The sequence below is a fragment of the Osmerus mordax genome, chromosome 3, assembly GCF_038355195.1.
Source record: "Osmerus mordax isolate fOsmMor3 chromosome 3, fOsmMor3.pri, whole genome shotgun sequence".
Classification (NCBI taxonomy): domain Eukaryota; kingdom Metazoa; phylum Chordata; class Actinopteri; order Osmeriformes; family Osmeridae; genus Osmerus; species Osmerus mordax.
In genome coordinates, this window is record NC_090052.1 from 19,366,723 (window position 1) to 19,394,155 (window position 27,433).

General features: G+C 40.3%; 5 protein-coding genes across 8 annotated transcripts; 2 read left to right on the forward strand and 3 right to left on the reverse strand.

Moving 5' to 3' along the window:
• Positions 1 to 1,080: 1,080 nt before the first annotated feature.
• Positions 1,081 to 4,683, reverse strand: LOC136940548 (E3 SUMO-protein ligase ZBED1-like). The gene is made up of 4 exons (XM_067232736.1): positions 4,610 to 4,683; positions 3,987 to 4,382; positions 3,185 to 3,872; positions 1,081 to 2,975 (listed from the first exon to the last, which is right to left on the reverse strand). The coding sequence occupies exons 2-4, from the start codon at positions 4,372 to 4,374 to the stop codon at positions 2,018 to 2,020; spliced, it is 2,034 nt and encodes a 677-aa protein (XP_067088837.1). The 5' UTR covers positions 4,375 to 4,382; positions 4,610 to 4,683; the 3' UTR covers positions 1,081 to 2,017.
• A 1,081-nt stretch (positions 4,684 to 5,764) lies between these two features.
• On the reverse strand, positions 5,765 to 8,825 carry litaf (lipopolysaccharide-induced TNF factor). 3 transcript variants are annotated; one of them, XM_067232617.1, is made up of 4 exons: positions 8,806 to 8,825; positions 6,863 to 7,120; positions 6,529 to 6,685; positions 5,765 to 6,388 (listed from the first exon to the last, which is right to left on the reverse strand). In XM_067232617.1, the coding sequence occupies exons 2-4, from the start codon at positions 7,107 to 7,109 to the stop codon at positions 6,280 to 6,282; spliced, it is 513 nt and encodes a 170-aa protein (XP_067088718.1). In that variant the 5' UTR covers positions 7,110 to 7,120; positions 8,806 to 8,825; the 3' UTR covers positions 5,765 to 6,279. The 3 variants fall into 3 exon arrangements, with proteins under 3 accessions (XP_067088718.1, XP_067088717.1, XP_067088716.1); XM_067232616.1 differs by lacking the exon at positions 8,806 to 8,825 and adding an exon at positions 7,503 to 7,779; XM_067232615.1 differs by lacking the exon at positions 8,806 to 8,825 and adding an exon at positions 7,610 to 7,692.
• Positions 7,791 to 9,654, forward strand: snn (stannin). Of its 2 annotated transcripts, XM_067232620.1 has the most exons (3): positions 7,791 to 8,074; positions 8,156 to 8,306; positions 8,774 to 9,654. In XM_067232620.1, the coding sequence occupies exon 3, from the start codon at positions 8,829 to 8,831 to the stop codon at positions 9,108 to 9,110; it is 282 nt and encodes a 93-aa protein (XP_067088721.1). In that variant the 5' UTR covers positions 7,791 to 8,074; positions 8,156 to 8,306; positions 8,774 to 8,828; the 3' UTR covers positions 9,111 to 9,654. The 2 variants fall into 2 exon arrangements, with proteins under 2 accessions (XP_067088721.1, XP_067088720.1); XM_067232619.1 differs by having other exon boundaries at positions 7,791 to 8,306.
• A 37-nt stretch (positions 9,655 to 9,691) lies between these two features.
• On the reverse strand, positions 9,692 to 18,169 carry zc3h7a (zinc finger CCCH-type containing 7A). The gene is made up of 23 exons (XM_067232614.1): positions 18,053 to 18,169; positions 17,039 to 17,139; positions 16,715 to 16,754; positions 16,429 to 16,626; positions 16,184 to 16,342; positions 16,002 to 16,082; positions 15,761 to 15,814; positions 15,628 to 15,667; positions 15,205 to 15,512; positions 14,833 to 15,076; positions 14,679 to 14,707; positions 14,455 to 14,593; positions 14,196 to 14,354; positions 13,646 to 13,851; positions 12,838 to 12,938; positions 12,548 to 12,729; positions 12,301 to 12,374; positions 12,024 to 12,160; positions 11,830 to 11,935; positions 11,579 to 11,687; positions 11,320 to 11,447; positions 10,458 to 10,621; positions 9,692 to 10,376 (listed from the first exon to the last, which is right to left on the reverse strand). The coding sequence occupies exons 2-23, from the start codon at positions 17,104 to 17,106 to the stop codon at positions 10,187 to 10,189; spliced, it is 2,916 nt and encodes a 971-aa protein (XP_067088715.1). The 5' UTR covers positions 17,107 to 17,139; positions 18,053 to 18,169; the 3' UTR covers positions 9,692 to 10,186.
• Positions 18,170 to 18,571: 402 nt separating this feature from the next.
• On the forward strand, positions 18,572 to 22,012 carry pla2g10 (phospholipase A2 group X). The gene is made up of 4 exons (XM_067233423.1): positions 18,572 to 18,677; positions 19,284 to 19,452; positions 20,059 to 20,165; positions 20,741 to 22,012. The coding sequence occupies exons 1-4, from the start codon at positions 18,641 to 18,643 to the stop codon at positions 20,887 to 20,889; spliced, it is 462 nt and encodes a 153-aa protein (XP_067089524.1). The 5' UTR covers positions 18,572 to 18,640; the 3' UTR covers positions 20,890 to 22,012.
• Positions 22,013 to 27,433: the final 5,421 nt, after the last annotated feature.

Here is a 27,433-nt window from a genome sequence, read left to right on the forward strand (position 1 = left end):
TATAAGTACCCTCACAACTGGCATGGCTTCTGCCTCTGCTGTACAATACACCCAGCTCTTTGAAGCATCTTGGGAATGCAGGCTGTTATAAATAGGTGCTACTTGATGCAAAGCAGAACATTCCTGACCTATAAAAAGCCTGACAGAGAATATCAGAAAGATGCAGCTGATGGCACATGCCCATCTGGCATGTGTGCCTATGAGGTGAATGTGTATGAGAGGCACATAAGAGTGCTTTCATTATTACATGAAGACTCAAAGGTTTTGCTAAAGACAGATGGAAGGTTTATACTTAACCCTTGTGTTATCTTCGGGTCATTTTGACCCATCAGTCATTGTGACCCACAGTCGTATGGCAACAACTTTACAGCATACAAAAACAAAGTGAAGCATTTTCTTTTAACCGTTGGGCTGTCTCAGACTCCCCACATCACGAAGGTTAAAAGAAAATGCTTTTGTTTTTGTATTGGGTAAAATTGGGTAAACACAACGATGGTTCGTTGTGAACCTTTGGGTCATGTGACCCGAAGGCAGCACAAGGGTTAAAGTTCACGTTTAGAATGTTCAACCGTGCAAGAACTATCCTTAGATGGACATGGTGCAATTATTTTATCAAAATTTCGACTGTAGACGTACCCTCAAACCTAGTTGCTTCATTTCTAGCATTTCTATTATTAGATTAAATTAGATAGAACTCTATTCATCCACGCAGGGAAATTCAGAAACCCAATCTACAACACAAGAACCTCTGTCAAAGCTACTATGTAATTATTTGTGTGATTTTGTCAGGCAAGTGATATGGCTCATTAGGTTAAATCACCAGTATGCAGCCACTCTCTGCCTCACTGGGGTCAAGGGCTGTTTGAGCCAAATGTATGTCTATTTGTAGTGGCCTCGCCTCAATTACATAGCTCTATTCAGTCCATGTAAACAAAATGCCATGTAAACAAATGTATATATTTAGCCCCAAGAAAATAACTTGTTGGAATCCACATAACAAGTTGTGGACTTGCACTGTACCTTTCCTACTAATAAATAACTAAACTCACTGACTGATAGGACTCACAATTTAATCTGTGATTTATGAAATATGATTTGAGTATCAATAGACAAAGCCGTATTGATCTGTGATTACTCTTTGGTAACAAGTTATCTGTTCACATGAGGACATTTTAGATATACTGAGCTGCTAGACTTAATAACATAATGCTAACAGCACTAGACCCTTCACATGCTGTGCATGTACAATTCTTGATAGTCTTTGTGTCAATATTTAACCTGCAAATGATCAAAGACACATTCTTAGATTGTATTCTGTACACTCAAAGACAATTTACTGTTAAGAACATTTTGTTATTGCACATCAAGTTTAAGATACACGGTATGTAAAGATTAATGTAGCAGCACTATAAATATTACTATCATCATTAAATAAAACTGTAAACAGGCTAAATTGGACCTGAGGCCTATTCTACGAAGCAAGTTCAATATTACACCGTTGCTGTTGCCAAAGGAAAGCTGACAAATAAATTGTGTAGCCTATTCCATTAAATTATTGTGTTCCTTAGGTGTATTCTTATGCTGTTTAGCCCCATTATTTCAGCTGTATGACGGTGTTAAAACGGTCTTGGGAGCAAATACAGAACACACATAAAAACATAATTCAAACCGCTAAATAGGCCAATTTACTAATCTTATAAGGTCAATAAGTACAAGGCTTTGGATGTTTTAATCAGTCTCTGTTTCAGGATGATACTCATCTGATCATTTATCCCATGGTTAAACCTGAAGTTCCTTTGCTAACCCCAAATCCTGCTTCGTAGTATAGGCCCATGAAGTCACAAGTAGTACGTAACTATTAGCAGTAATAATTATTTTGTTCTTGACAACCAACAGTATAAATCAGTAGAACTAGCTCAGTAAGGCATTGTAATGCTGCCCTCTAGTGGTTACAATCAAATAAATCGATACAGTATCCTGTTGACTGACTACCTACTCACAAACTGAACACAAGAGGTTAAACCAGCCCTTCGTTGAGCAGCATGATGTGTTCCACGGCGTTCATACTCAGACAACTCCTCCTCTTATTGAACACCTCCCCAGCCTTGGTGAAGAGGCGGTGGCAGGGCAGGGTTGAGGCGGGCACGCTCAGGTACTTCCTGGCCAGGCTGAACAGGTGGGGGTACACCTTGCTGTGCCTCTCCCAGTAGTGCATGGGGTTCTCCCCGCGGTGCAGGTAGGTGTCGCTCAGGTAGCGCTGCACTTCCACCGCCGCGTCGGCCGTGCTGCTCTGGACGCTCTGCGTCTCGCCGACCTTGCTGTCGAACATCTCCCACAACCCCCCACTTTGGCAACCGGTGGCACCACCGAGCTCGCTTGTGAGCCTCGCTGGCGTTGCCGTGGCGTCGTCCGCGGCCGTCTCCATCGTCCAGGCGGCGGTGTGTTTGGCGGCGGGTGAAGCGGGAGAGGCGGAAGCCTTGGACGGTGACGACTGGGACTTGACAGAGTTGACCCTGATGAGGGCGGCACACTCGGAAGTCAGCTGCTTGACGGCATCTTGAGCACAGCCAGGGTTCCCGAATGCCAGCACTTTAAACCGTGGGTCCAGGAGGGTGGCCAGGGCCAGTACGGGCTCCGACTCTACTGAACCGCAGCTGGTCTGGAGCGCCCTCTGCAGGTGGGAGGACAGCTGTGCAGCTGTGGGGTGGCTGGGGACAGAGGCGGAGCGTTTCTCCATCAGGATGACCCTCAGCATGCGGACCAGAGGGATGATCTTGGAGGCAGAGACGCGCCTCTCTGAGGCCAGCTCTCCAGTGGCCTGGTGGAAGGGGTCCAGCACGCCCAGGCACTGGTGGATGACCTCGTAGTCCGCCGAGCCCAGGGGGCTGATGTCTGTGTCCAGAGTGCTGAGGGATGCTGCCACAGCCTCGCGCTGGTGGAACAGGCACTGCAGCATGGAGAAGGAGCTGTTCCACCTGAACAAGTAAAGCAAATACATAAACATACTTCAAAGAATCTCCATCTATGGATTTTAACCAGCAGACAGGGGTAGGCTCCTTAGCTGAGGCAAGCTACATCAATTAAAGCAACCTCTCCGCACAAGACCTACTAACCTAACCTACCCGAGGCTTACCTTCCTGCAGTAGACCTAGGCTACCAACCAATGCAAGGCCTATGAACCTACCTGGACTCCACCTCCAGTAGCAGCTTCTGGCCAGGGCGGTTAAGCTGTTTCTGGACCGCAGCTAGGCGCTCCTTGGCCACAGGGTTGGATTTGAAGAACGCCACGATAGTCCGAGCCTGCGACCGGATCTCCTGCAGCTCTGTGGTGGCCTCCATGGACATCTTCACTACCTGGTTCAGCACGTGAGCAAAAGAGGGCAGCAGAAGGACACCTAGCTTCTGCAGCATGGTGGACATGTTATCGCTGGTCTCTGTGACAAAGGCGGCTACTTTGCTGTGGAGTCCCCTGCTGGCCACCAGTTGGTTCCTAGCCTCTTCCAGGTGGACATACTTGTGGTTTTCTGGCAGCCTGCAGACCCCCAGCAGGAAGGTGCAGAGCTGGGAGGCCTCCGTCACTAGGTGGCCCGTCACTGAGACATAGGTGTTCATGCTTGTGGACGTCCAGGTGTCTGATGTCAGACTGATGTAGTCAGCACGCTCCACCTCTGATGCCACACTGTCATTGATGATGTCACATTGTGAAGCCACCCGGGTCTTCAGGGCCTTCTTAGTGGGGAGGACATAATCTGGGTCAAGCTTCATAACAAAAGCAGAGAATCCTTCGTCTTCCACCAATGAGCATGGCTGGCAGTCTTTGATTAACATGTTGATGAGGGCGTCATCCAAGTCCTCTTGTCTGGTGGAAAAGGCTGAGACAATCAAGGAATACATAAAAAAGAAAAAAGTGTCAACTGTCAATTAATATATATTTTTTGACAAAGTAAACATTTTAATGTTTTTGTTTCACTTGAAACAGGACATACCTAAGCCACTGTGTGCTGTCAAACTGTTGGGACTTAAAGTTGGGTTGATCCCAGTTGAACTGGTCAATGGTGAGCTGAGTCCTACAGTATTCGAGAACGTTGTGAAGGTTCCAGAGCTGTTAGAGAGCACAGGGAGGGTTCCAGAACCACTAGGGAATGTGGAGAGGGTTCCAGAACAGTTGGGGAACATGGCCAGGACTCCAGAACTAGGATTACTGGTGTTGTACCAAGCCTCACTGGGGTGTCTGGACCGCAGATGTCTGAGCATGGCCGAGGTGTTCTTGTTAAAGCTGAGGCACTGAGAGCAAAGGGAGCACTGGACTTTCCTGGGGTTCACCAGGGTGAAATGGTCCCACACCAGTGAGAAGGCTCTCTTAGCTTCAGTCATATTTTAGCCTGCAAAGCAAACAACAAAAAGCAACAAATGTAATTAACTACCAATGGGGGAAACACAACGTGATACTAGGTAGCTAGCTCTTTCGTTAGCTTTAAAAACAAAGCAAAGGAAACGTTTACACTGCGACACGACGACGTTTGATTGAATGCTGCAGCTATGACAAGTCAGTACAGTTAGTCAGACGATTTCTATTACATAACTGGAGTAGGATAATCACTGACCTTACCGTTAATAATTATTGCGAAACACCTAGAGCTGTTCATTCATAAGCAAACACAGCGCGGTTTGATGACGTATGTTTGACTCTGGAATTCAACGGGTCACGGATCACGGCAGACAGATTGGCCAACATCATCTCCGTTTGACAGTACTGCTACCTGCGTAAACGCGTGAAACAATCATGTTTTGGGTAAAATAAATACATATTAAAAATCGCAAAATCACTAGGCTACTTATTATAGAACAAGTCTACCGTTGAAATGGACTACCACTGGTGATGACTGGTCACTGGTGGTGGTTTGTGGCCTGTTTCGATAGACCTGCAGAAAGCTGTCTGAATTCCTCAACAATGTAAAATATAATTATATAAACTGTGATTTTGCTGTGTTGTAAAAGAAGCAATTGTGGTAGGCAACATATATTGCAGATGTAGGAACCTTTATTGTGAAAACCAACCATATCCGGACTGCCACTTCAATTCTACGCGGGCATATTGTTAAACACCATCCGAAAAGTATGGATAAAGAAAAATACCTAGTAGATAAAAAACGAGCTTTCCCAGTAAAAGTTCTTTCGAGGCAGCTAAGAGATGGTCAATGTTGCTACGGATACCAAGGAAAAATGGAATGTAATTTAAAAAGCCTGGGGCAAGCCAAAAGTAGTACACTTGTAGTGTCTGTTGTTTGGATGCAAGGAACAGTGCTAGAAATTAATTCGGAGAACTCGGCGCGCCTTTTGGATGAGACGGGGACTTTCGTTGTGAACGGAGTCAGAAATATTCCTAAAGGCAAATCATGTTTATGTCAAGGTGAGATTATCATTTGCTCGCCTCTTCGCTGTTTAACAAGCAACGTAGCTAGTTTTGTGATCTTTTCTTCCAGGGGAGTATTTTATGGTGATGGGTGTCATCCAAGCACTCTCTCCCGAACCTGTTTTGCGTGGAGTTAAGATGGCTAACCTTGGTGGACTTTCGGAGATTCACAGAAGAATGTGGAAGTTTGAGGTGGAAGACATTCAGAAAGTGCTTACACAATGATGCCCTTGTGGGGGAGTTTTCTGCTAGACAATTTACATAAATTTAACGCGTTCATATTTTGTAACCTATCATTAGTATTCCCATAATCTTAATATAATTTGAAAGACATTGACACAGACAAATGTATATGTAAACTATGTAAATTTACTTGTGCTTATCAGAGTTACATCATAATAAAATCTGAATAATGTGTATACTCATATTTAAATTCCATTTATGGCAATTGACACAATCGCAAAATGGATTATACATTTGTCTTTTGGTGGTTGAGGAGGCCAAACATAAAAACTACTATAACTTAGGCTATTACCTTTTAAGGTTATATATATATCAATATACTGTATTTTGCTACACCAGACAGATATGACTTCAGCTATATACAGTCTTTATATCAATATACTGTATTTTGCTACACCAGACAGATATGACTCTATATACAGTCTTTCATAATTAGATAACAAGACAACAAAAATAATGTCCACAACATGAATCACAATGATTGGCTTACAGTGAATTATGATTATACATTCTTATCCCTATCATGTCACACATTTGGCCTCAAATGACTCATTTAAGTAAAAAATGATTTAAGGTGAGTCGACTTAGGCCTAGATGTGCTGTTAAATGTTTAAAACATGTTTTCAAAGTCGCTTGTAGACCCCAAGGGGTTTGCTGCAGTTGGGACACCGATGTGTCACATCTTTCAAACCATCCAGACAGAAAGGAATCAGGCAGCATCCATAGATACAACTACAAAAATAGAAGATTGCATTAGACATCGTTGCACACGTCAAATGAGAAACACTTCAGAAGATCAGTGAAACAAACTGCATTGCAAGCTCATAAGTTCTGTAGCGGGACTCGGTGTATGTGGACATTGTTAACCCTACCCGAAAATGAACAGACCGGCACAAGTGAGCCAGGCCATTGTTCCAGGGATGCGTTCCAAGCGAGTGACAACCATTTGGGCACATGCAGGACAGTGTGTATGCACTGGAAGATCCCCATACACCACACCAGGTTGCACGTAAATGGTCTGTACTGACACTAGGGAACAAAGAGTGTTAAACATGCAGGCTTAAAATGGGACACTGCTCCCACTAACATGTCAAATATAATAGTTAGGTTCCAGAGCCAGGTAACACATATCATATGTGGGTCAAGAGGACTGGCCATGAAAAGCTCTAATGGTCTGAAAGGTCCAAACTATGGAAGGAGGATTACCTATTGGACTGATAGGACTATGGGCTGGTGGATATGCTTGACTATGCACTTGTGTTGGGTATTGTTGGTGTGCCATCTTGGTGTAGGCTGGAGGAAGCCCAGGACCATATGTATACTGAGGAGTCATTGATTCTTCATAAGAGGGTGGCTGAAGGTGGCCCCCAAATACAGCAGTATCCAGCGGCGGTGCACTTGTCATGTTTACAGAAGCTAAATCAGCAGTCTCCAGCGGCGGTGCACTTGCCATGTTTACAGAAGCTATGAGAACAAAATTTACAAGAGAGAAAAACAAATGGCCTTAAGTATGAGTATATGTAAATCAATGAGTCTAGGATATTCGTACCCGACAGCTGTGACCAGTTTTATCCTGAAACGAAACTAAAGATCCATGGAACAATTTCCTAATAACCAGCTGGCTCCTACTAGCCTACTATATAGTAATACAAAATTATGAAATGTTAAGCCAACATAAATGTATAAGAGTCAGCAAACTAGCTTCATGTAAAAAAAAAAATGCTAGCTAGCTAATGTTAGCTAGCCAGGCATTATGTGTTAAGGAAAATCTAGTACTATCAAAGCCAATCAGCTATCACTAGAATTTAGCTACAATTTGGTTAGAATTAGCCATAGCTTGACTTGCCTTAAACTCAGTTCCGATGGCTGCTACACTTCCTTTCCTTGACAAGTATTTGTTTTGCTAAAACAGTCGATCAAAGCTCGACGTGGAATGAAGAGGTTCTCATTTACCAACTTCCTCTTTGCTTGACAAGAACGTCCCATGCCTGCTTGCCTTCTTCCAAATCATTGGAGTAGAAGGTTCATGGGGTGTTTACTTTGATCTGATCATCCAATCATGTATTTCAAGTACAGCTGCAAGAGAACAATACGTGAACTCGGTTTGAAACCCGGAGAGAGCCAGTTAGTCCAAGTTCCAAGGAGTTGGACTTTTAATTATTTTAAGTTGGCAAGAGGAATTGACAGCCATGCGATGAAAAACGGCGAAACATCGGTCTTTGCCGGCTAATGCTAAGTTGCAGTCCAAATATAAACCCCAGTTAATTCTCAACTGTTTTGGCCAACGATTTAGTTAAATTGGTGCTCACCCAGTGTTCCGCCCGCGAGCTCCACTCTCACATGAGAAAAGCCGCAGGCAGTACTGACACCTGTAAAGTAGTAGACAGTGCTGTGAATTGTCTCGTTACACCTACATAAGTATTTTACTTACCGCCAGATATCTACGCTATATCAAGGTAATTTCCTGCACACTGTAAGATTGTCTTAATTCTGCTACAGTCAGACATTCACACGGAGACGCATCATAGACCATCTGGGATGCATAAAAAGGCAAATACGAATTCGGAGAAGCTCTCGCAGTCATGAAATATCAGTATACTTAAACATACGTCGACATACCAGATTCATCGATGCAAGACCACCGTTAATGGTAAGCAGTGCTGTTTTTCATAGGCTATTGTAAGCTATGGCTAACTCATATTGATGATAATACTTGAGTACTAGCATAGTGGTGCTCAACCCTGGTCCTCAGTCAGGGACCCCCTGTCCTGCACGTTTTATGTTTCCCTCTTCCAACACACCTCTACAAATGAATGGTCGTTAGCAGGCTTATGCTGAGCTTGATAACAATCCATTCGTTTTAATCAGGTGTGTTGGAAGAGGGAAACATCTAAAACACGCAGGACAGGGGGTTCCTGAGGACCACGAGTTTTATGGGAATGAAACAAATGGGGCCTATGAAATCAATCAAATATGATCTTATAATAGTGATTTTATTGCCATGCTTGCTTGATGTCTTTCTTTTGCTAATTCAGACAATCCGAAATATGTTGGCAACGTCAATATGATGTGGTAAAACCTGCTACGGTAATTATCATGTTTAATACTCTTTTTTAGGGGTCCGAGGTCACTCTGAATTAGCTACCTACCTAGCTACCTTTCTGATAACAACATGCCCATCGTGGATCACAGCCCTACCACTGGGGTGGTTACAGTCCTCGTAATCCTCATAGCTGTCGCTGCTTTGGGAGCTCTCATCTGTGGATGTTGGTGCTACTTGCGCTTGCAACGTATTGGCCAGTCTGAGGATGAAGAAAGCATAGTGGGTGAGGGTGAGACTAAAGAGCCCTTTCTCATGGTACAGTACTCAAGAGACCCTCACGTTGAGCACAAATTAAAGCTCAATCCTAATGTTGAGAATCACAGTCATCCATTTGTGGTGAAATTGCAGTAGGCCTATTGCACGTGATCTGTTCATCTAAACAATTAACAATGACAAGCCATGCGTTTCCTTGTCTTCATTTTGTATCGCAGGCTATAAACTGAATTCATCGAATCATGTGAAGTAACAATTTCCAAAATGGCTTTTATATTGTGAGACTTCTGATAGGCCAATGAAGTGGACATACGGCCAATGTTTATCACTCGAACCTAATGCATACAATTAAAGTTAAATGCCATGCCTTGGTTTTATAATGGTTTGCTTTTTATTAATAATGAATCTGTGAATATGTGTACAGTTATGACACACTACATAGTTTGTGTCGAATACTTGCACTAGTCTATTGTTTACAATCATTGTTTATCTCTAGTATAACCTACCGTGGGCTATTGCATGCACTATTAGAGCTATCAAGTTATCAACTTGATGCAACTGTAAATTCCTATTCATGTTTCTCTGCATGTTGTGTTTACAAATGATGCACATTATTTCACTTCACTTATTTGAAGCCGTTTGTCTGGCAAAAAAAATCCAGAAATAAAAGTTCTTAAAAATGGTTGGGTTTCAGTCATCTATGAAAGAAATACATGTAGTTTATGAAATAAAGCAAAGCAAGTGTTTAATATTAGGCTTTATATTTGGTTGGTAATCAGATTCCTTTCTACAAATGGCATAATGCCTTACACAAAGTGTAATTACATGGACAGAATAGTGTGATAGAATGCATATATGAATGATAAATTACTAAAATGACTAAATATATAACCCAAAACTTAATAGTACAAAACAATTACAGCATTTAGCTGTCAAAAAAAGGAATACATTCTCAAATATGTTTTCCATGTTGTCCTATAATACCTGCGCTGATGTGTCTGAACTTTGGCTTCTCCAAGTTTATCACACCTATTTTGACAAGCAATCTTTGCAATAATTCAATTATTGCAACCAACAAACTGCTGCAGTCTTGTGTGTTTGAAGGTGCCACAGCTCTGTTAAGCTCAATGCTGTGTTCTGAATCTCCATTCATTACATTGGCCAGTTCAAGGCTTGTTTTTTCTAGGCTTGTAGCAGTGCATGTGATTATCCAATTAATTGATGTCCTTAAGCAGAAAACTATATTTGCCAAAGTCATTGTCATTTGGAGCTATAAGATGGTCTTTCCTCGCTTTGGCCAATTTCATCAATAGAAACTCCCTGCGTTCCTTCCATTCCTTTAGTTCTTCATTACCATGAGCCAGCTTACACATATCCTCCTCCATGCAGGTGCCTTTGCTGTACCTGTGGAAAATGTGTCAGCCATCAGTAAACCATATACAGAAAAACTTGAATTCAAGATGTAATAGATGGCCACCATCTCACCTCTCACAAACTCTAAAAGTGCCAGTGGGAAAGCGATACTGCCAACAGTTTTGCTCGTCTTCAGAGTTAAACATCTTGTCTTTGTGTTTATCTGATGTGATGTGCTGCTGCCACTGTTTATCACTGTTGCAATTTTTACCACATAGCCAACAGTGGTTCCCCGCCTTTAAAAAAGGAAAATTTAAATTGTAAACGTTTATACAGTGGGATTGATTAATTTTATTCGAAAAGTAACATCACTAATAACATTTAAGTTTCCGAAATGAGTTTCCCTGGCAAACTTCTTGTCAAGCCCATTGCACATCACTGTACACAGCAGTCATTCACAGTTGTCTCATGATAGAGAAGCAAGCGTAACCCTGCATGGCTGTACTTTTGAATTTAAAAATGATTAAATAAGGAACTGATATCGTAAGCCTCCAGATAAAACAAGAATACTGAATGACCATGACTGGATGAATTCAGTTGGTGGAGCATTTGCACAAATTTCCCTAAGGTGGTCTGGAGGCAAACCCAATTTGATAAATTTTGGACTGGAGACTAGAGTTACATTTTGATAAGCCCTTCTGAGGTTTTTTTAAAAGGCTCTCACGGTTGTCTGCGACCTTGTACAATTTGTGCAGTTGGGATTGTCTGCCCTGCATAAATTAAAGATGAAAGCATCAGGGGCTTATGCATGTAAATACTTAAAATTCCACGTAATAATTTTGCTTTCATTTATAATCCTCTAAAAGTATAATCATTTTAAAAGAAGATACATTTTCCCCACTCCTAGGATGCAATCAAGCTTGTCAAGGATCATCATTAGAAAGATCAGGAATTACATGTGTGACATTTTAAGTTTATCCCCTATATTCCTTACCCCTTCCTCAGCATAGTCTGTGGGCATGTGAATTGGCTTTCCGTTCTCTCTGGTACTGCTAGTTTCCTCGCTCCAACCAGGCTTCTGAGACAGCAGCCACTGCTCATACAACTGCTCCATGTCTGTAACTAAATGGTGAGGAATAATAAGTGCCTTTATTAACAGGTGCTAATGTCTGATTTACTGTTCCCATCTTTTGAATAAGGTCATTACACTAATCTGGTAACTCATGCCCTTTAAGAAATCCTGCTTAACCTACTGTTATTATCCTTCATGTATGTCCAAATGTCTTTTTCCTCGGTACTGTGTGCAAATGTGCAGTTTCCGATGTATTGGCACTTTTTGCCAGCTGTCACATGTATGCAAATCTGCAGAAGGGGGGGAAAAGTGTTTTATTACCTGTACAGGGAACTTGAGTACCATGAGTCACGAGTGCTGACATTGTGGTTAAACAGGTTGGTCATAATTTAGTAGCTAAGTTTAGTACATATGAATGTGATGGAAACCTACGTCATACTGAGATGGGATGGGCTTCTTTGTCGGAAGCGGTCGAATCGTCATCCACTTCTTGCGTTCAATGGAACTGACCAGTACCACTCGTCTGTCTTTCGCCCACCTGCACCAAATATCAGATGCAAATCAATATGCATGCAAGGCTCACCTGATTTTTTTTTTACAAGAACTTAGGAGAAGCAGTCTCTCACATATGCCTGGCCTTGGCAGTGCAATACTTCTTGCTTTTGTCAGCCTCACTTTGTTGGCCATTTCTCCAACACTGACCACAAACAAAGAGGATCTTCAGATTTGGTGGCCCAAATGTTTTTGGTGCAGTGGGAAATTTCTGCAGTGACAATAAAGGTTATTGTTACAACATATACAACAGAAAAAGCTGAAATCCTTGTACATCCAAATGTGATCTGAGACTGATGTAAAAGAAGGAAGGTTAAGTGTTTTACATTATACTAATGTGCCAAATTTTACCTGGGCCTCCTGGGAGATGGTCTCCATGCGCCAAAACATATTTGCCTCCTGTACAATACTTTCATGTGTGATGCCTGTAAAAGCACCCACAAATTAAATAAAAATAAGGAAATCACATTATGTTGATAAGTCATGTAAAATCACACAGATCATCCGATAATCATTCATTTAAACATAAAAATTATATAAAATTCTAATACTACTTTTTTTACAAACTTTTTTACTACAGTTTTATTGGTTCTCTCACCAAACTCATTCTGCATCCTCCAGACCTTCAGCTCAACCAGGCTATGGGCAAAGAAGCACTCATCCTCCCGTACACAGCCATAGCGTACCTCGTGGCGACAGAGATCCATCTGGCAATGCTGAGTGTAAGGGCGGATTTTGGAGTAACGTATGGTGTTCTCCCTCAATACGTGAACCAGGCACCTAAAAAGCAACATGATTATGTATCTTAAATGTGATGGAGAGATGATACATGCTGGCGGGTGCTGATCCTCTCAATACTTCCGAATAAAAAAAATTCAACAAACTTACTTTTGATCTTCAAAGTCATGCTTTGTCACAGAGTGGGAGCAAAGAGAGGAGTTGTCCTTGTTGGTTTTGCTGATTATTCGTGGTTTGTGATCAAAACACACCTAGACAAGATCATAGATGTCATATGTCAGAAATGCACATTTTATATGCAGTGTTTTACATTTATATTGTTGTGATGTTAAATCGGTGAGTGATGAATAGAGAGAGAGAGAGATGTTTGAAGTTCACCAAGTGACCTATTGACTTTGGAAAGAGAGATGTGAAGTCTCACTGAAAAAACATCCTATCATATAGGGTGAAAAGTATCAAGTAGGGTAACCTTCTGATATTGTTTAATGATAAAGTCAATGTTGCATGAGAACAGGAGCAAGTATGTGAGATAATTAACATCATTCAGAACTTATAACCATTAGGGGTGTAACGATACACTCAGCTCAGTATACAATACATATCACGATATTGGGTGTGCGATACAATACGTATCACAATATAGATATATTTTTAATGAAACTGAAATTCAATTAAGATTTATTTCCAAAACGTTAAACACTTTCAATAATTGTCTTTGTTTTTGTTCAATTTAGTTAACTCAGTTCAAGTGATTTCTGTGAATGCACGCATGACGCAGGTGCAGAGTAGGTCACGCGCTGGTAGTTCAACCAATAGGATCAAACGGATGTCATATTGTAAAAATATAGCCATAACTCTACGATACATATTGTAAATCAAATGTATTGCGATATATTGTTCCACGATATATTGTTACACCCCTAGTAACCATGGTATTAAAGATGAAGGCAGAACTTACGCCACAGAGGAACATAAAGGTCCCATGGTGTTCCTGTAAGATCTTTGGGACAGTCATACTGATCTTAGGGACACACCCAAACGGATCAAAAAGCTGATCTCTGCAGATGAAACCTTTGCGCTCCAGTGTCCAAACATCAATCTCCTCTTGGCAGTATGCAAAAGTGCAGTGTCCAGGGTATCGGCACTCGCCTCCGTTGGAAACATCTATAAAGAGGAGGAGTCAGGTGGCTGAGCGGTTAGGGAATCGGGCTAGTAATCTGAAGGTTGCCAGTTCGATTCCTGGCCGTGCAAAATGACGTTGTGTCCTTGGGCATGGCACTTCACCCTGCTTGCCTCAGGGGGAATGTCCCTGTACTGACTGTAAGTCGCTCTGGATAAGAGCGTCTACTAAATGACTAAATGTATAAAGAGATAATACCAATTTACATTTCCACTTTAAACAAGAAAACCATGACCAATTCCACCAGAGACTAACTTTGCCTGTCATTATGTCATCATTATTTATACATTCCTTAAATGTAATACAAATAATACAAATATCTCATTACCCTTGCAGATATGGTATGGTCCAACATACTGAGTCTTCATTGGCTTTGTCCGAATAAGCTTCCATGTTTGGTCGTGGGTGTGCTTATACCGACCAAGTAACACATCCTTTTTGCATTTGTGATCCTCAGTAACAAGCGTGTAATCCAACACGCCCTGCCCTGTGGACATTTAAAAACATTTTATTTACATGAACTCTTCACGATAAATTCAGTGTTGGAATCTCCATGACAATGAGCAAAAAAGAAAAAAACATCTTACCGGTTTTGATGAAGCATTGTAAGCATGCTTGTTTAAACTCGTGCGTTTCAACCAATGGATTTTTGGCTAAATCCAGAGCAGTGTAATTCATACCAGGCATACCCACAGCCATTCCCATTGGCTTTTCATCACTGCTCACCTTGAAGATTTAAAATAGATGAACAAAATGTATCAATATGGTTCCAGGTTTGGAACAGTCAAGTGAAATAACTAGAAAGACATACCTGCTTTATGAAGGAATGGTGAGCATATCCTGAATTTGAGAAAATAAAATTGATCAACTTAAACATCATAGTTAGTCCTCCTAGTTAAAAGGTACCCCATTTCAACAGTTTATATTATGTCTGTAAACAGTATTAATTACATGAACACTGATACCTGTTTGGGGTTCTGATATGGAAAGACTGTCCAGTGAATCCAAGGGCGAAGCGAAGGAATCCAGACCTAAAGAATATCCACTTGATCCTGCCTTGTGGTAAGGGAGAGGCAGATTGATGGTGCACTGAGGCCCCATATGTAGGAATGGGCTAATGTGAGACGGCATCAGGAATGGACTAGGCATGGAATGAACTGAGGCAACGCTAGTAGGTAAAGGAATAGGTCCCTTTACTGTGGGAATGCCCTGAAAGAGAGTTTTCAAATAAAATTTGAAACTTTAAATGACATGAAATGTTCTGAAAAAAAAACCTAACAGAAATAATGTAATCAATAGTGAGCACTTCACATTTGAGTTCACTGCTGACAACTTACAATTGAAGCGTCCGAGGGACCAGCTTGGTCCAGAAGATCATCAAGATCATCTCCAATAATTTCTGAATCATAGTCCAAGCGTGATTCTGGCACTGGATAGGAGTCACTGGCTCTAATACCATTCACCATTGGCATGGACACAGACACTGAGATGGGCTTCAGGTCATGTGCCTTAGTGGGCGAGACTGAAGAAACTCTGACAGGTACAGATTCAACATCCACTTTCTTGTTACTGGGGGGATGAACTACCGGGGCTGGGACTGGTACTGGACTCCTTTTGTTTGTTTCCTGAGTGCCCTGAGACGCTTCTAGAGTAGATGGTAAAATGTTGTGGATTGAGCAGCATGTTGCATTTCCAGATAATTGTCTTAGATAGGAAAGAAATTCAAAGTTTAACGAAATTAGAATTCTAAATAATCTTACCCATCTCTATGTCTTCCACAGATGTAGAGTCATGGGGAAACTGAAAATATAAATATAATAATAATACTTAAAATATATTTTAGTGAAAAGATAAATGCATTTTTGGGGGATTATAAAACACATGTGCACATACCTTATCATTGGAGGCACCTGGATAGGTTGCCCCAGGCAAGGCATTTAAGGCAGGCTGTTGAAAGAAATTACATGTTTATTAACAGTATTTAATGATGTGTACTGTGTCATCGATGTGTTACACTTTTATTTAAAATTGAGAAAATACTAAATGTGAACAAGTTTACATTTGTCAAACATGGAAATATAAACAGTCGACAGCATGAGGAATTTCTTTGTGATAGGGCCTGTTACACGCTCACCTTGCTCCTGACATAGGCTTTACGGATTTTCAATCCCAACATTTTGGCGAGGTCCTGAGTCAACTGTATGACATTGGGATCCTGAAAAAACAACGCAGTGTTCATAGTAGAGGTTAGATATGAATACAGGTAATAAGCATGTTTACAAAGCAAATATGACCAAAAGATAGCACTGTTTTCACCTGAGGCACTGCAAGAGAGCACTTAGCAACAGCTTCATAGGCCTCTCGGTGCCTTCCCATCTCCTTTAAAGATCTGGCTTTCCTGTACAGAGCTCTATAGTTTCCTTCATTCAATTGAAGGGCTTTCTCACAGTCCTCAAATGCTTGGTCATGGAGCCCCTGAGGAAAGAACCCCAAGTCTCATTCAAGGAATCAACATGTAACTCACTGTTCAACCCAATCACAAAAATATGATCTTTACTTACAATATTTAGGTATGCAGCAGCACGATTGGCATAAAGGCTTTCCAATATTCCCCCAGAGACAGTGATGTCCTCTGAGTCTGCATATTCTGCTATGCTCAAGGCCTCTGTGTACATTTCAATAGATTTTGTCCACTCTCCTTCTTTGAAGACATCATTGCCCTCACCGAACAGATTTCTCACAAGGTCCTGAATGAATACCTGATGAAACAACATGTAAAATACTATGTAACATTTGAGATATGCATAATCGACTTTGTTTGTGTTGCTCTTTGGAATTGCTAATCACCTCATATTGGCCCTGTGTTCCAGGAAAGGGGAGAGTTGACCTAAACACAAATAAAATGTTGCAGAACACATGAAAAAATCAAATATCATAATTTTATAGTCGTCAAACTATAAGTCGTCAAACTGATTTAATGTAGTACATGAGTAGTCTAGAATCCTAAAACTTAATTAGCTGGTTGTGAATTATATCAGATTTCCTAGGATTTCTTCCACATTACCGACATTTGCAACCAGACAAATGTGGATCTGACTACTGATGAAACATTACATAATCATCACTACTCCCTCGGGCCATGACCTGATGGAGGATCCTGACAACACTTACTGGATAAACTGCAGCCCATTTTGAATACTCTGCCACCGACTGCTTCTGTCTAGGCACACTGTAGCCATGTCTCATGTGTTATCAGGTTCTGATGTCAGCACCTATAAACAAAGGAATCACAATATCTTTTGGACTGTGTATTGGTCACCGGGCCTTAAAATGTAAATATTCATTAACTTGACAATAGTAAGGAAGAAAAAACTTTGTCTAACAGCACAAGACAGTGCCCCAAACAAGAATTGAACCCAGAGCCTCCTTGCTGTGAGGCGACATTGCAAGGCACTGTGCCACCATGCCTATTGTTTCAATGACCAGTCATGATTAGCCACTGGTAGCATCTGTCCATGAGAAGACAGAAACAACAATATTTCTCCAGTGAGGTCACTTAAACTTCTTGATCCACAGAAAGGATCAAAATGTAGACGAGTGACAATTATTGAAATAACCAGTTATTAACCTTTTACTTGCGTGATGACTGCAGGATGTACAACATTTAAATCTTAAATTAATTTAAAGATTCTTTAAAACATTAAAATATCCTCCCTGTCTTCTTCATGTATGATTCTTCACCAGAATCCAAACAATATCCATCATTCGCAAACATATCTTCCACACATTTTATCAGTTGGATAGCAAACTTACTAAGCTAGCTAGCTAACTGACTAACCAGCAGCACAATGCCAACATGCTACTTCCTTAGCAAGCTAGCCATACATAGCTAGATTGCCAGAATGGAGTCAATTCGTGTGTACAGTGCATGGCAACATTGTTAGCTGTCAGACATATTTAGCACTTTAGATAATAAAAAAACATTCACCAGCGAAGTTTAGCCACTAAAATAAGCGTAACAGTGTAACAAGGAAGCACGAGGTTAGGCAGTATGTTCACATACTGTAGTGCTAGGTAGGTTAGCTATGGCTAGCTGAAGTGTAGTCCAAGTAGCTTTCTAGCCATTTTGGCTTTAGATGGCATAGACAACCATTATTCGCATGCACTTTACAAAAGCTTACTTACATGGAATGTATTGGCTTAACATTTGCGACTGTATGTGGTCAGTCTGATCTTTCTGTTATCTAGCCGCGCGCACTTAGCTCTGGTAGTGTCAGCTTCATGATCGATCATTGATTCTATATTAATGCAGGCCTGCCCTGTGGCGAAATGAAAAACAGTGCCTCCTGTCGTAGGCTGTTGCAAAACTGGTGAATTGAGTGACATTCATGAAATCCACCATAAAAATAAAATGACAGAAACATTTGAATAGTTTTGAAACAAGACCAAAAAATGTGGTTAACGTTCATGGCATGGTCGCAAATGAAAAACAACGGTCTATTTCGGGCATTTGAAAGATAATTAAAGTTTGAGACTGAAGCAATGTAAAGTTTAATCAATTAGGATGCTACATTTCGTTAACTTGTATCATTCCTAAAAGAGACTGCCACTTTCAATCTTTGCTCATGGATTATGCTAGAGCGTCCTCGAGTGAGGGAGTGATGCTCAAGGGATTATTCAAGACAGTATCTAAAAAAAGCTGCCAACTGAATGCTTATGTTCACCAGACTGTAAATAAGGGGCATGCAGTAGTAGCCTGTTGCAGATCTTACCATGACTACGCTTTATCGTGCGCTTCTTCTGTTGAGTGGTAAGTAGTCGCTCTTTTATTGAGTACTTATTTTTTGAAAATTAGGAACCTTCACAGAAATGAAAAAGTAATTCAACAATCCGATGTCGCTTAAATGAACAAAATTGTGGAATCATATAGTACCATCTCTTATAATCCCCCTGGCAGCGTTTACTCCATGTTGTGATTTTTCAACTTTCTTTGCACCAAAGACAACATTATGGCTATTTATAGCTTTTTGTATTGAATAATATCCAAGCCAGGTAAAAGAGAAACAAGTTTATTATGCTATGTGATGCATGTTCCCATGCTGAAGTTGCCTTAATTAATTGAATTAATAAACTTGTTTGGACAAATAAAAAAATTCAAACTTAATTCAAGCTGTTACAGAGATGTGCAAATTGACATTCAAGGTAGCCTACCATACAGAGAGAATTCATGAAGGGTAACTTATGAATAGAAACACAAGTTAAAGTTCACACTATGCAACTGTGCCATAATACAAATGATGTAATTATTTGCTACCCTAAAGCTTTTGCAGACTGCTGTAGATTAAAATGTATTCAGTTTTGGAGATACTTGGTGATAAACTCATCGCAAACTTGTCTTTCTTCATCTTTTCTTTAGTCGGGGTAGCCTGCCTGGCACAGCAGAGGACCCCACGAACCAAGAGAGGTCTGCTAGAATTGGCAGGGGTCATCAAGTGTAGCACAGGGAGATCTGCCCTGTCTTACATGATGTACGGTTGCTACTGTGGACTGGGTGGTCAGGGCTGGCCCAGAGATAGGGCTGACTGGTGAGGCAAAAGGACCTAATCATTTTACAGTGCCACATATAATTTGAGTGTGATTATAGATACTACTCCTAACAGCTCCTTAATATAAGATGATATGCATGCTATAATTTCAACATCACATACTATGAGTGCATGACTATAGGGGGACTGGGATATTTAGACCACTTTAGTCTGTAAAGGCCACAAGATATGCAAGATTCTACCCTTCCCTTAATTTGCCACTTGAAAATAGACACAGCCAGTTTCTCACCAAATTGTTCTTGCATTGCTTCCTTCCTCCCCTAATCACAGACAAGCTCTATACCACAAACAATTTTAGCTACAACTCCAACTGCTTCATCCAATCCCAGGATTTCTGCTTTACACCAGCAGTGATATTGCTCTCCATGCATCTACCCAGCCATCCTCTACAATTATTAAATAGTACAGTATTCATCAGTAGTAAATGTACTTGACCGCAAACTGTATACTGCATTTCTGAGCCATAGAGCCATACAGCTTGTGTTGTTTGTCATTTTCTAATATGTTAAAACCTTGGTTATTAGGATAACTATCTGAAAAATGTGTTCAATTAGAGAGAAGGGTCTTTTGTGTTCCTTTATAAAGGTGTTGCCATAAACATGATTGCTGCTATGGGGATGCAGAAGTTGCTGGCTGCCAGACCAAAACAGACAAGTATCATTGGACGTGTGAAGACAAGAAAGCAGAGTGTGGTATGCATTCTGAAATCATATCAATTAAAATAGATCAAGGCAGATAGTATTATATGTTATTAGTGCATAATAGCCATTGTGTTTACAGTGTTACTTTTATTGTTCATTTAAAACCTGAGTGAAATCCCTGTGATCTGACCTAAGTGGTGTGAACACTAGTGGCTTCTTAGAAACAGAAAAATGTTGACACATTTTTACTGTCTGAAGATCACCAACACTGTAACACAACACATTTGCACAACACGGTTTCCCTTTAATGCAATTTTAAAGATGTGTGATCCCCAAGTGCGTGTGTTGCAGTAAAAATATATACATAAACAATAACAGTGCACATACTGTTAGAGTTAGAAGGGGATGGGCAGGAAAGGGGTAGTTTCCAACCCATATTTGGATGTATTTTAAGCTGTTTTGAACCACAGTAATTGCTCCGTTTAAAAACACGTGGCTCGGAACACCCTTGCAGTGTTTACTTAAACACCAGACATTAACTCATGTTTTTAAGCTTCAACTAAACTAGCTTACTTCAAATACCACCCCAGTCACTGAAGGAACCTTCTCTACTTTTTATGTTCCAGATGATCTCAAAGACAAATGTGAGAAGATTCTCTGCAAGTGTGACAGGGAGGCCGCCAAATGTTTGCGAAAGGCACCTTTCATTCAGAAATATGCCTTGTGGCCGGATTTCCTCTGTGGATGTGATCAACCAACATGCAACATTTACTGACTCAATAAACGTAAATGGACATGTGTAGTTCTTTGTTATTTATGTTAGATGTGAACACGAATGATAAGCTTGTTCTGTATAGCTTTTGCTGTATAGAATTTAAAAATTAACACAGAATTTGCCATTGAAAGAGTGTTTGATACCGAGGTAGAAACGTATTGAGATTTCACCTTCACAGACCATTGGCTGCTCTCTATTGAAAGGGAGAGGGTGGAATGTTTCTCTGAGAAGGTAATATCCGGTGGTTCTCGTTTTCACAATAGTGTCCTTATCTACCCAGTTGTAGTGCCTTACCTGTTATTCCCACAGGGTCTACTCACATTCCCTAAACCTCACTGAGACCCATGTTGAATGTTACTTCTCACTCCAACCAGTTTATATGCATGTACTTTTCAGTGTTGTCTCCACAGGTTTTTGTGACTTAATAATCTATTACATTAGGCTGTAGTGTCAGTTAAATACTTAAAAAATCAATTCCATTATCAGTTATTATAAAATACCTTACTTGTAGGATACTTTCTGATGATACTTTATTTGGTCATTATATTTCTGCTCTGTGTGTCAGATTTCAAACCTCAGCTGCCTCATGTTTTGGGAATTTATGGTATGTTTTCCTTCCTTCATATTCTGAATGAACTCATTTTTGCTCCAAGTACCTGGCATTTGCCTGCAATACAAAAAGTATTATCAATCCTTATCAGAAAAAAAGTGTCCTGCATAAGTTTGATGTTGTATCAGTGGCTAATCTACATGAATCTTGGAGCTAATTCTTGTATCCCATGTGTGTAATGTTCTGTAAATGTTCAGAACGAGATAGCTGGCAGAGGAAATGCTGTTCTTGAGGAGTCTGGCTCCCCCTGTGGGCACAGGATGACAAGCCTGCCATCTCGTCCTACAGTTGCCATGGTTAAAAAAGTTTAGAGCATGCCAAGTCTTTTTCTTACATTGCTGTTTGTGTGAAATTCTCTCTTCCATATTCTTATCTTATTCTTAAGGTACTTTTTATAGACGGATTTATAGCATACTTATACTTATAAACTCACCTTACGTCATGTCATAATTTGGCTAGCAATGGTGTGAATTCCATTTGCATGTCCAAATGTAAATAATATAAATGTATTTATATTAACTTCTGATGTACTTTCAGTCGAGGTTCTTCAAAAAGTCCTCCTCAGATTATCCTCTGTGATGTAGTAGGTTGCCAACAAAGACAATGTTTCTAAAGGGTTCCAATGCCTAGTTGGATCTCCATCCCATGACATGTATGCATTACATAGGTAGGCACCTTGGGTATTTACTACAAGACTGGGATTGGATGTTTCTAAAAGCAGAAGAAAAAATTATTGTGGATGTTTCTGACTGAGGACTAAAAACGGAGTTTTCTTTCAAGTCTTGTCTGCTCAATAGATGTCATCTTGGTTATTCATCATGACAAAGAAGTCACAGACTTGAAATCTTGGTAAAAAGTGACCCACCTGCTTGTCGCTTTACTGTTTTGCACACTATCAGAAAGTACTCCCCACCAGCAGGTGGTGTCAAACGCTTAGTTATTCACTCATTCAATCATTGAAACTCATGCATCAGAAACACTCTAAATAGAGGCAACACAATGCGGATGCTTGTCAAGCTGAGAAATGCATGATCAATCTTTCAAAACAATAATAATGTCTTCATCACATCTGATGTGTAAAAGTGAGTGCGGTCAAGTCATTTTACCCACCCCATTTTACTAATATTGCACATAAATTCGTTTTCAGTCATAGTGTGAAATGATGTTAAGAATGCCAATGCTTCCTATGAGTTTATCTAAAAAGTAACTTTTTAAAACTGCCTGTGATAGACTTCCCCTATCACAGGGAAAATTGTGGTATAAAGTCTCTGCCCCATTTTTGAGCTCACATGGGATTCTCATGTGAAACTCCTCACAGCCTGTAGCATACCAATGTTGAGTTGGCCTGAAATGGGAGAGGATGCTGTTGCGCAGTGTACGGAGCTCAGAACTGGGAAACAAGTATCTAGGGCATGGCCCACAAACACTTGCTCAATTGTGTCCAGCCTTCACTGGGTAATGAGCAATGAAGTTATGGAAGTCATATGCTGTAGCTGTCACATGGCAGGAGAAGAGAGAAGGCTTTTAATCCTTTATTTTCCATTTACTTGTTTTCTTCCTTTTTGGAAATTCTTTAATTTGAATGGGTTGAGGGTTAGCTTTGCTTGATTCCTAAAGTTATTTCTTAGGTCTATTTTTCAATATTCTATATACTGGTATACATTTTACTGTTCACTGTACGTGGTATATCATATCATACACAAAATTAACAAAACATTTCAACACAACAAAACATTAAGGTCAGCATTTTAAAATATACTCAGTACAGATCTATACATAACAAACCACAAAACTGGCTAAAACCATACGAGATATTAGCCATGTTTCAGTCCTATATTCATTTATAATATGTGGGATGTGCAAGGAAGAAAGTGTAATCACTTTGGAGCATTTGAGTTGCAGGGACACATGTATTGGCCTGTCTTGTGGGATTGGTCTTGTGGGATTCATTTTGTGCTTAGTAAGAACATTCTTCATCTGATTTAAAATGAATCAATCCCTATTATTCATAGTTTTATTAACATTTTAACCGTACCCAAATTCTCCCTTACCTCGGGATTAAGAAAAGGGTATTTCGTAATAACAACAAATGCAGTAACATAGTGATTATTCAAATATAGTTTTCAGACATCTATTCAAAATGGATATTTGTTCTGTTGTGGATGCAGGAGGCCCGCCTACATGTGCTTGTAGTTCTGGCCCAGGCTGCACTGCTGTGATCAGGTGAGGAGGCGTATTTCAGCTCTGCCTGGCATGTTTTACCCTCCTGACTCATGTGAATGAGTATAGGTTTCTGTGAGAACAAGCAATGAGACGCTTATAGTAAGTTATTACACAGCAAAAATATGCTCACTATTGAAACAGAACATCATCATTATATAAATCAGATGGGAGTCTTCATTCATAAAAAATAAATTGTGACTCGTGTCAGTAAACATTTCTTTAGCGAAACGATAATCCTCCAGTCAGCTGAACGTTTAGATTCACTGATAGAAAAATAAGATTACTTATTATTCTTTCCTTTCCCTTTTCTACATGGGAATAGCTCAACTGACTACTTAGCTGTTTATTTTAGGATGGTGTGTGTCTCTGCATGTACCTCAATATTCTACAACAGAAATCACACGTTTTCCCCTGTTGGAATCAAAACAGAATCTCACATTCCACAATACAACATAGAGATAAGATGTCAGTAAGGACCTCATACCAGAACAGTTCTTTTTCTCAAAACTTCTCTCAGGACCGCACATACATGACCTGGGTCTGCAGAGACAGGATACACCACTGACTGCAGTCATAAGCAAGTTAGTCAGTTAAGTCCTGCACTGATATACCAAATGTCTGCAGTGGATTTAACAATTGATAAGTGAAATAAATCTGTAATTGACCACGGACAATACTCTTAAGAGTTCAGTGAACTTAAAAAACCCCAAAGTAAAATGGCTTAAGAAGTCCAGAGGCTCCTTCCTTTAAATACCCTTTGATGAGCTTCCACCAAGTACAGTTTAAGTCCAATTTATTTCATTCCCTTGTATGCGTATGATATGCCAGACATGCCTGATTTAAGTACTCAATAAAAACATAGGGTTTTCAGAGTGAAAGAAACAAATGCCTCCTAAAGGCTTAATAATATGTTGCCTAAACGCATAATGACGTCTTCTGTTTAACGGTTGTGCTGAAGATCTAAATATAACTGTGGACGCAGAAAGGGTATATGTATCCCTTCTCACAGTGTGAGGGTGGCTTGTCATGTGAGATTTTTCAATATACTTTACCCTGCAGAGGTCCCCTGCAAGCTACTGTATCTGTATCTCTCCCTTTCTCTATGACTAGGCACTACAGTTGCACTCACACCATGTTTGCCTCAGTGACTGTCAAAGCATTTCAAAATGTTCACGTAAAGCAGACTTTGTCTCATAAGATTTACATCATGCTTTTATCTTCAAAGCTTTTAACTTCAGGATATGGGATTTAGGACTCAATGACTTAAAACAAATTTCTTGCCCATAAGTGATGGTTTTGTTACGTTGTGTCCGGGGGGTAGGGCCCAAACGTGGGAGAGGTAGCCAGTCATAGAATCAAAAAAAGGGTTTATTCTTTTAAACGGGAAAGCAGACAGGGTACTCACGGTAACAAGGTTAAGGACAAGACAAAGACTGGACACAAAACAGGAACCTAAATACACAGAACCAAACACGACACAGGTGGACATGATAAGACAAACGAGAACTTAAACCACTGAACGAGACACAGGTGAAGACAATGACAGACACAGGGAAACAATAGGGCAGGGCAAAACCAAAAACAAGGGGGCACGGCTGTGGCCATGACAGGTTTCACCACTTTTAGCTTAAGATAATACATTTTGTTACAATACCAGACTTATACCTGTAAAACTCAAAAGGTTATTGTGAGAGAGGGTGAGAGAGAGAAAGAGAGACAGAGAAAGAGAGACTCTTCCAACCTCAAATGGTCATATCTAGCTGCCTGTCAGCATGGAAGCCAGCCAGACGACATGATTAAACAGCTATTGGGGCTTTTGTGCTCTCCTCTTCCTCCTCTAGGATCTACAAACTATGGGCAAACTCAATTCATGCAATTGTCATATGTCAACATTGTGCTTCTTTGGTTGTACCAGCTGTTCTATCTTGTAGTCCCCTAATGTTTCAGAGATCGTTGTGAGGGCTTTAGGAGTAACAAAACGGGATAATAAATAGGCACGTCTTTTAAAGAAAGTCAAAGGACGTTGAAACAAAATTTGAAAGTTAACCGAAATGTATGCTGTCGTCAAGGGAATGGTTGTGGAGGAGGAGAAATTAGTTGACGCAAAGGCAGGTGCACAATTCAGAAACACACCTATAAGGAATGCAGTGCCTAAGTTATATTGGTCACATCTGGAATCTAAACAGTGGCTGTGAGAATCCAAACCATTTAGGAGGAGGCTGATAATTACTTAATTAAGTGCAAATGATCTGCCGCATACTTCTCTGAAGGGCTAAAGCCGTTAGCAGTATTTACCCATTCATTTTTATTCTCTCTCATATCATGTTTCTGTCACGATACATTTTTTATTGAATAGGTTCGACTTGTTAGGACCCAGAATGCCATTTAGGAATTTCCTTGTGGTCATTTTGGTAGAAGCACAGCACTCCCATGTTATTGAGGTTCAGGTCAGTTTGGAATGTTCTTGTTGTTCTGCAGAAAACATGAGGTGACAAAAAGGTTACAACTGGCACTTTTCCCCCTCTTATTACGGTGACAAACATGACATCTACAGATCTGTTGAAAAACTGGTTACAATCATCTGTTGGGTTGAAAATGCTCTTAAGTTATTTAGTGAGCATGTGTCAAGTAAACCAGTAAGACCAGTAGACAAACTCCAGTGCAAAACAACTTAATAGGGCACTAAATCTAAACTGTGATGACCAAATGCATAAACCCTCTACCAACACCTTGTTTGAGAAAACCAGTGCTAGTATGAATGTTGATAGCTTTTGTTGTGTTACATGCTTCCGTACTAACGTGTGTGAAAATACATGTTTTGGTGTTTGCCTCAAGATTAGGATGGAACAAAGTGGGCTTTGATTTGAAACACATGGCTTTTACATTGCAGAACCACATTAAGAAACCCCCTGATGGACCCGGAAAAACACGCTGTAATTTGTCATTGATGTCTTTACAATTCTACAGCCCTGCAGTTACATGAGACATGTTCATCAACAGACATGTTTTTAAATAAACACAACTTCAAGAACCACCCTTTGTACTAAAGATTACAGGATTTTGTAACACTTTGGAGAAGTTGTTACACACACAAACACATACAAAGTATTATTAAAATAGACAGCCTGTAAAGTGTTAGATGAATTGACATCGGATCCCAGTTTTATCCCCCACAGCCAAATCACCACACATAGGAGATCAATGCAAGAGCAATAAGGATTTTTAGGGGCATTATGACTGTGAAACTAAAACACACGTGCCCCCAAAAGCCCCTCATTCTCCGTGCTGTGTTTAAACAATTCTTAGTCTATAGTATTGCTTAGTTAATAGTATTTGTATTTCAGTAATTCAATAGAGAAATAGCCTACGTTGGTCTTCACATTTTAGACGATAGCGTGCATGCCAGAAGCGGGACTTTGTGGGCCAGTTGGATTTTTATCAACTCATCTTGCCCTCAATATCCCGTCACTGAGACCACTATAAGCCACTTGATGTAGTCTGGTAAAATAGAGCATGAATACTGAGGCTTGTCCTCTGATTTTGTGTACTAATAGCACTGCATTGCTATTTCACTTTAGCACTGGATTAAAATAATGTTGTAATAGCCTAAATTGTGTCTATACTTCTGTTTATTAAAAGGAAGAATCCCAAAGACTTTAAAACAGTTTTATTATACAAGATTCTGTGCATTTAATGAACCGTTTTCTAATC

Bases quoted from the DNA above. Each gene is read 5' to 3' on its own strand.
- LOC136940548 (XM_067232736.1), bottom strand. From the start codon at position 4,374: ATGACTGAAGCTAAGAGAGCCTTCTCACTGGTGTGGGACCATTTCACC. The intron at 3,873-3,986 runs GTATGTCCTGTT...TGATTGTCTCAG, and splicing joins GACAGCACACAGTGGCTTAG to CCTTTTCCACCAGACAAGAG. The intron at 2,976-3,184 runs GTAGGTTCATAG...TTACTTGTTCAG, and splicing joins CTACTGGAGGTGGAGTCCAG to GTGGAACAGCTCCTTCTCCA.
- zc3h7a (XM_067232614.1), bottom strand. From the start codon at position 17,106: ATGGCTACAGTGTGCCTAGACAGAAGCAGTCGGTGGCAGAGTATTCAA. The intron at 13,852-14,195 runs GTAATGAGATAT...TCCTCTTTATAG, and splicing joins ACCATACCATATCTGCAAGG to ATGTTTCCAACGGAGGCGAG. The intron at 12,375-12,547 runs GTGAGAGAACCA...GTGCTTTTACAG, and splicing joins GAGGATGCAGAATGAGTTTG to GCATCACACATGAAAGTATT.
- pla2g10 (XM_067233423.1), top strand. From the start codon at position 18,641: ATGACTACGCTTTATCGTGCGCTTCTTCTGTTGAGTG. The intron at 18,678-19,283 runs GTAAGTAGTCGC...TCTTTTCTTTAG, and splicing joins TGCGCTTCTTCTGTTGAGTG to TCGGGGTAGCCTGCCTGGCA. The intron at 20,166-20,740 runs GTATGCATTCTG...TTTATGTTCCAG, and splicing joins AGACAAGAAAGCAGAGTGTG to ATGATCTCAAAGACAAATGT.
- snn (XM_067232619.1), top strand. From the start codon at position 8,829: ATGCCCATCGTGGATCACAGCCCTACCACTGGGGTGGTTACAGTCCTC.
- litaf (XM_067232615.1), bottom strand. From the start codon at position 7,667: ATGATTTGGAAGAAGGCAAGCAGGCATGGGACGTTCTTGTCAAGCAAA. The intron at 7,121-7,609 runs GTAAATGAGAAC...TTGTTCTCATAG, and splicing joins GTCAAGCAAAGAGGAAGTTG to CTTCTGTAAACATGGCAAGT. The intron at 6,389-6,528 runs GTAGGGTTAACA...CTATTTTTGTAG, and splicing joins GCCGGTCTGTTCATTTTCGG to TTGTATCTATGGATGCTGCC.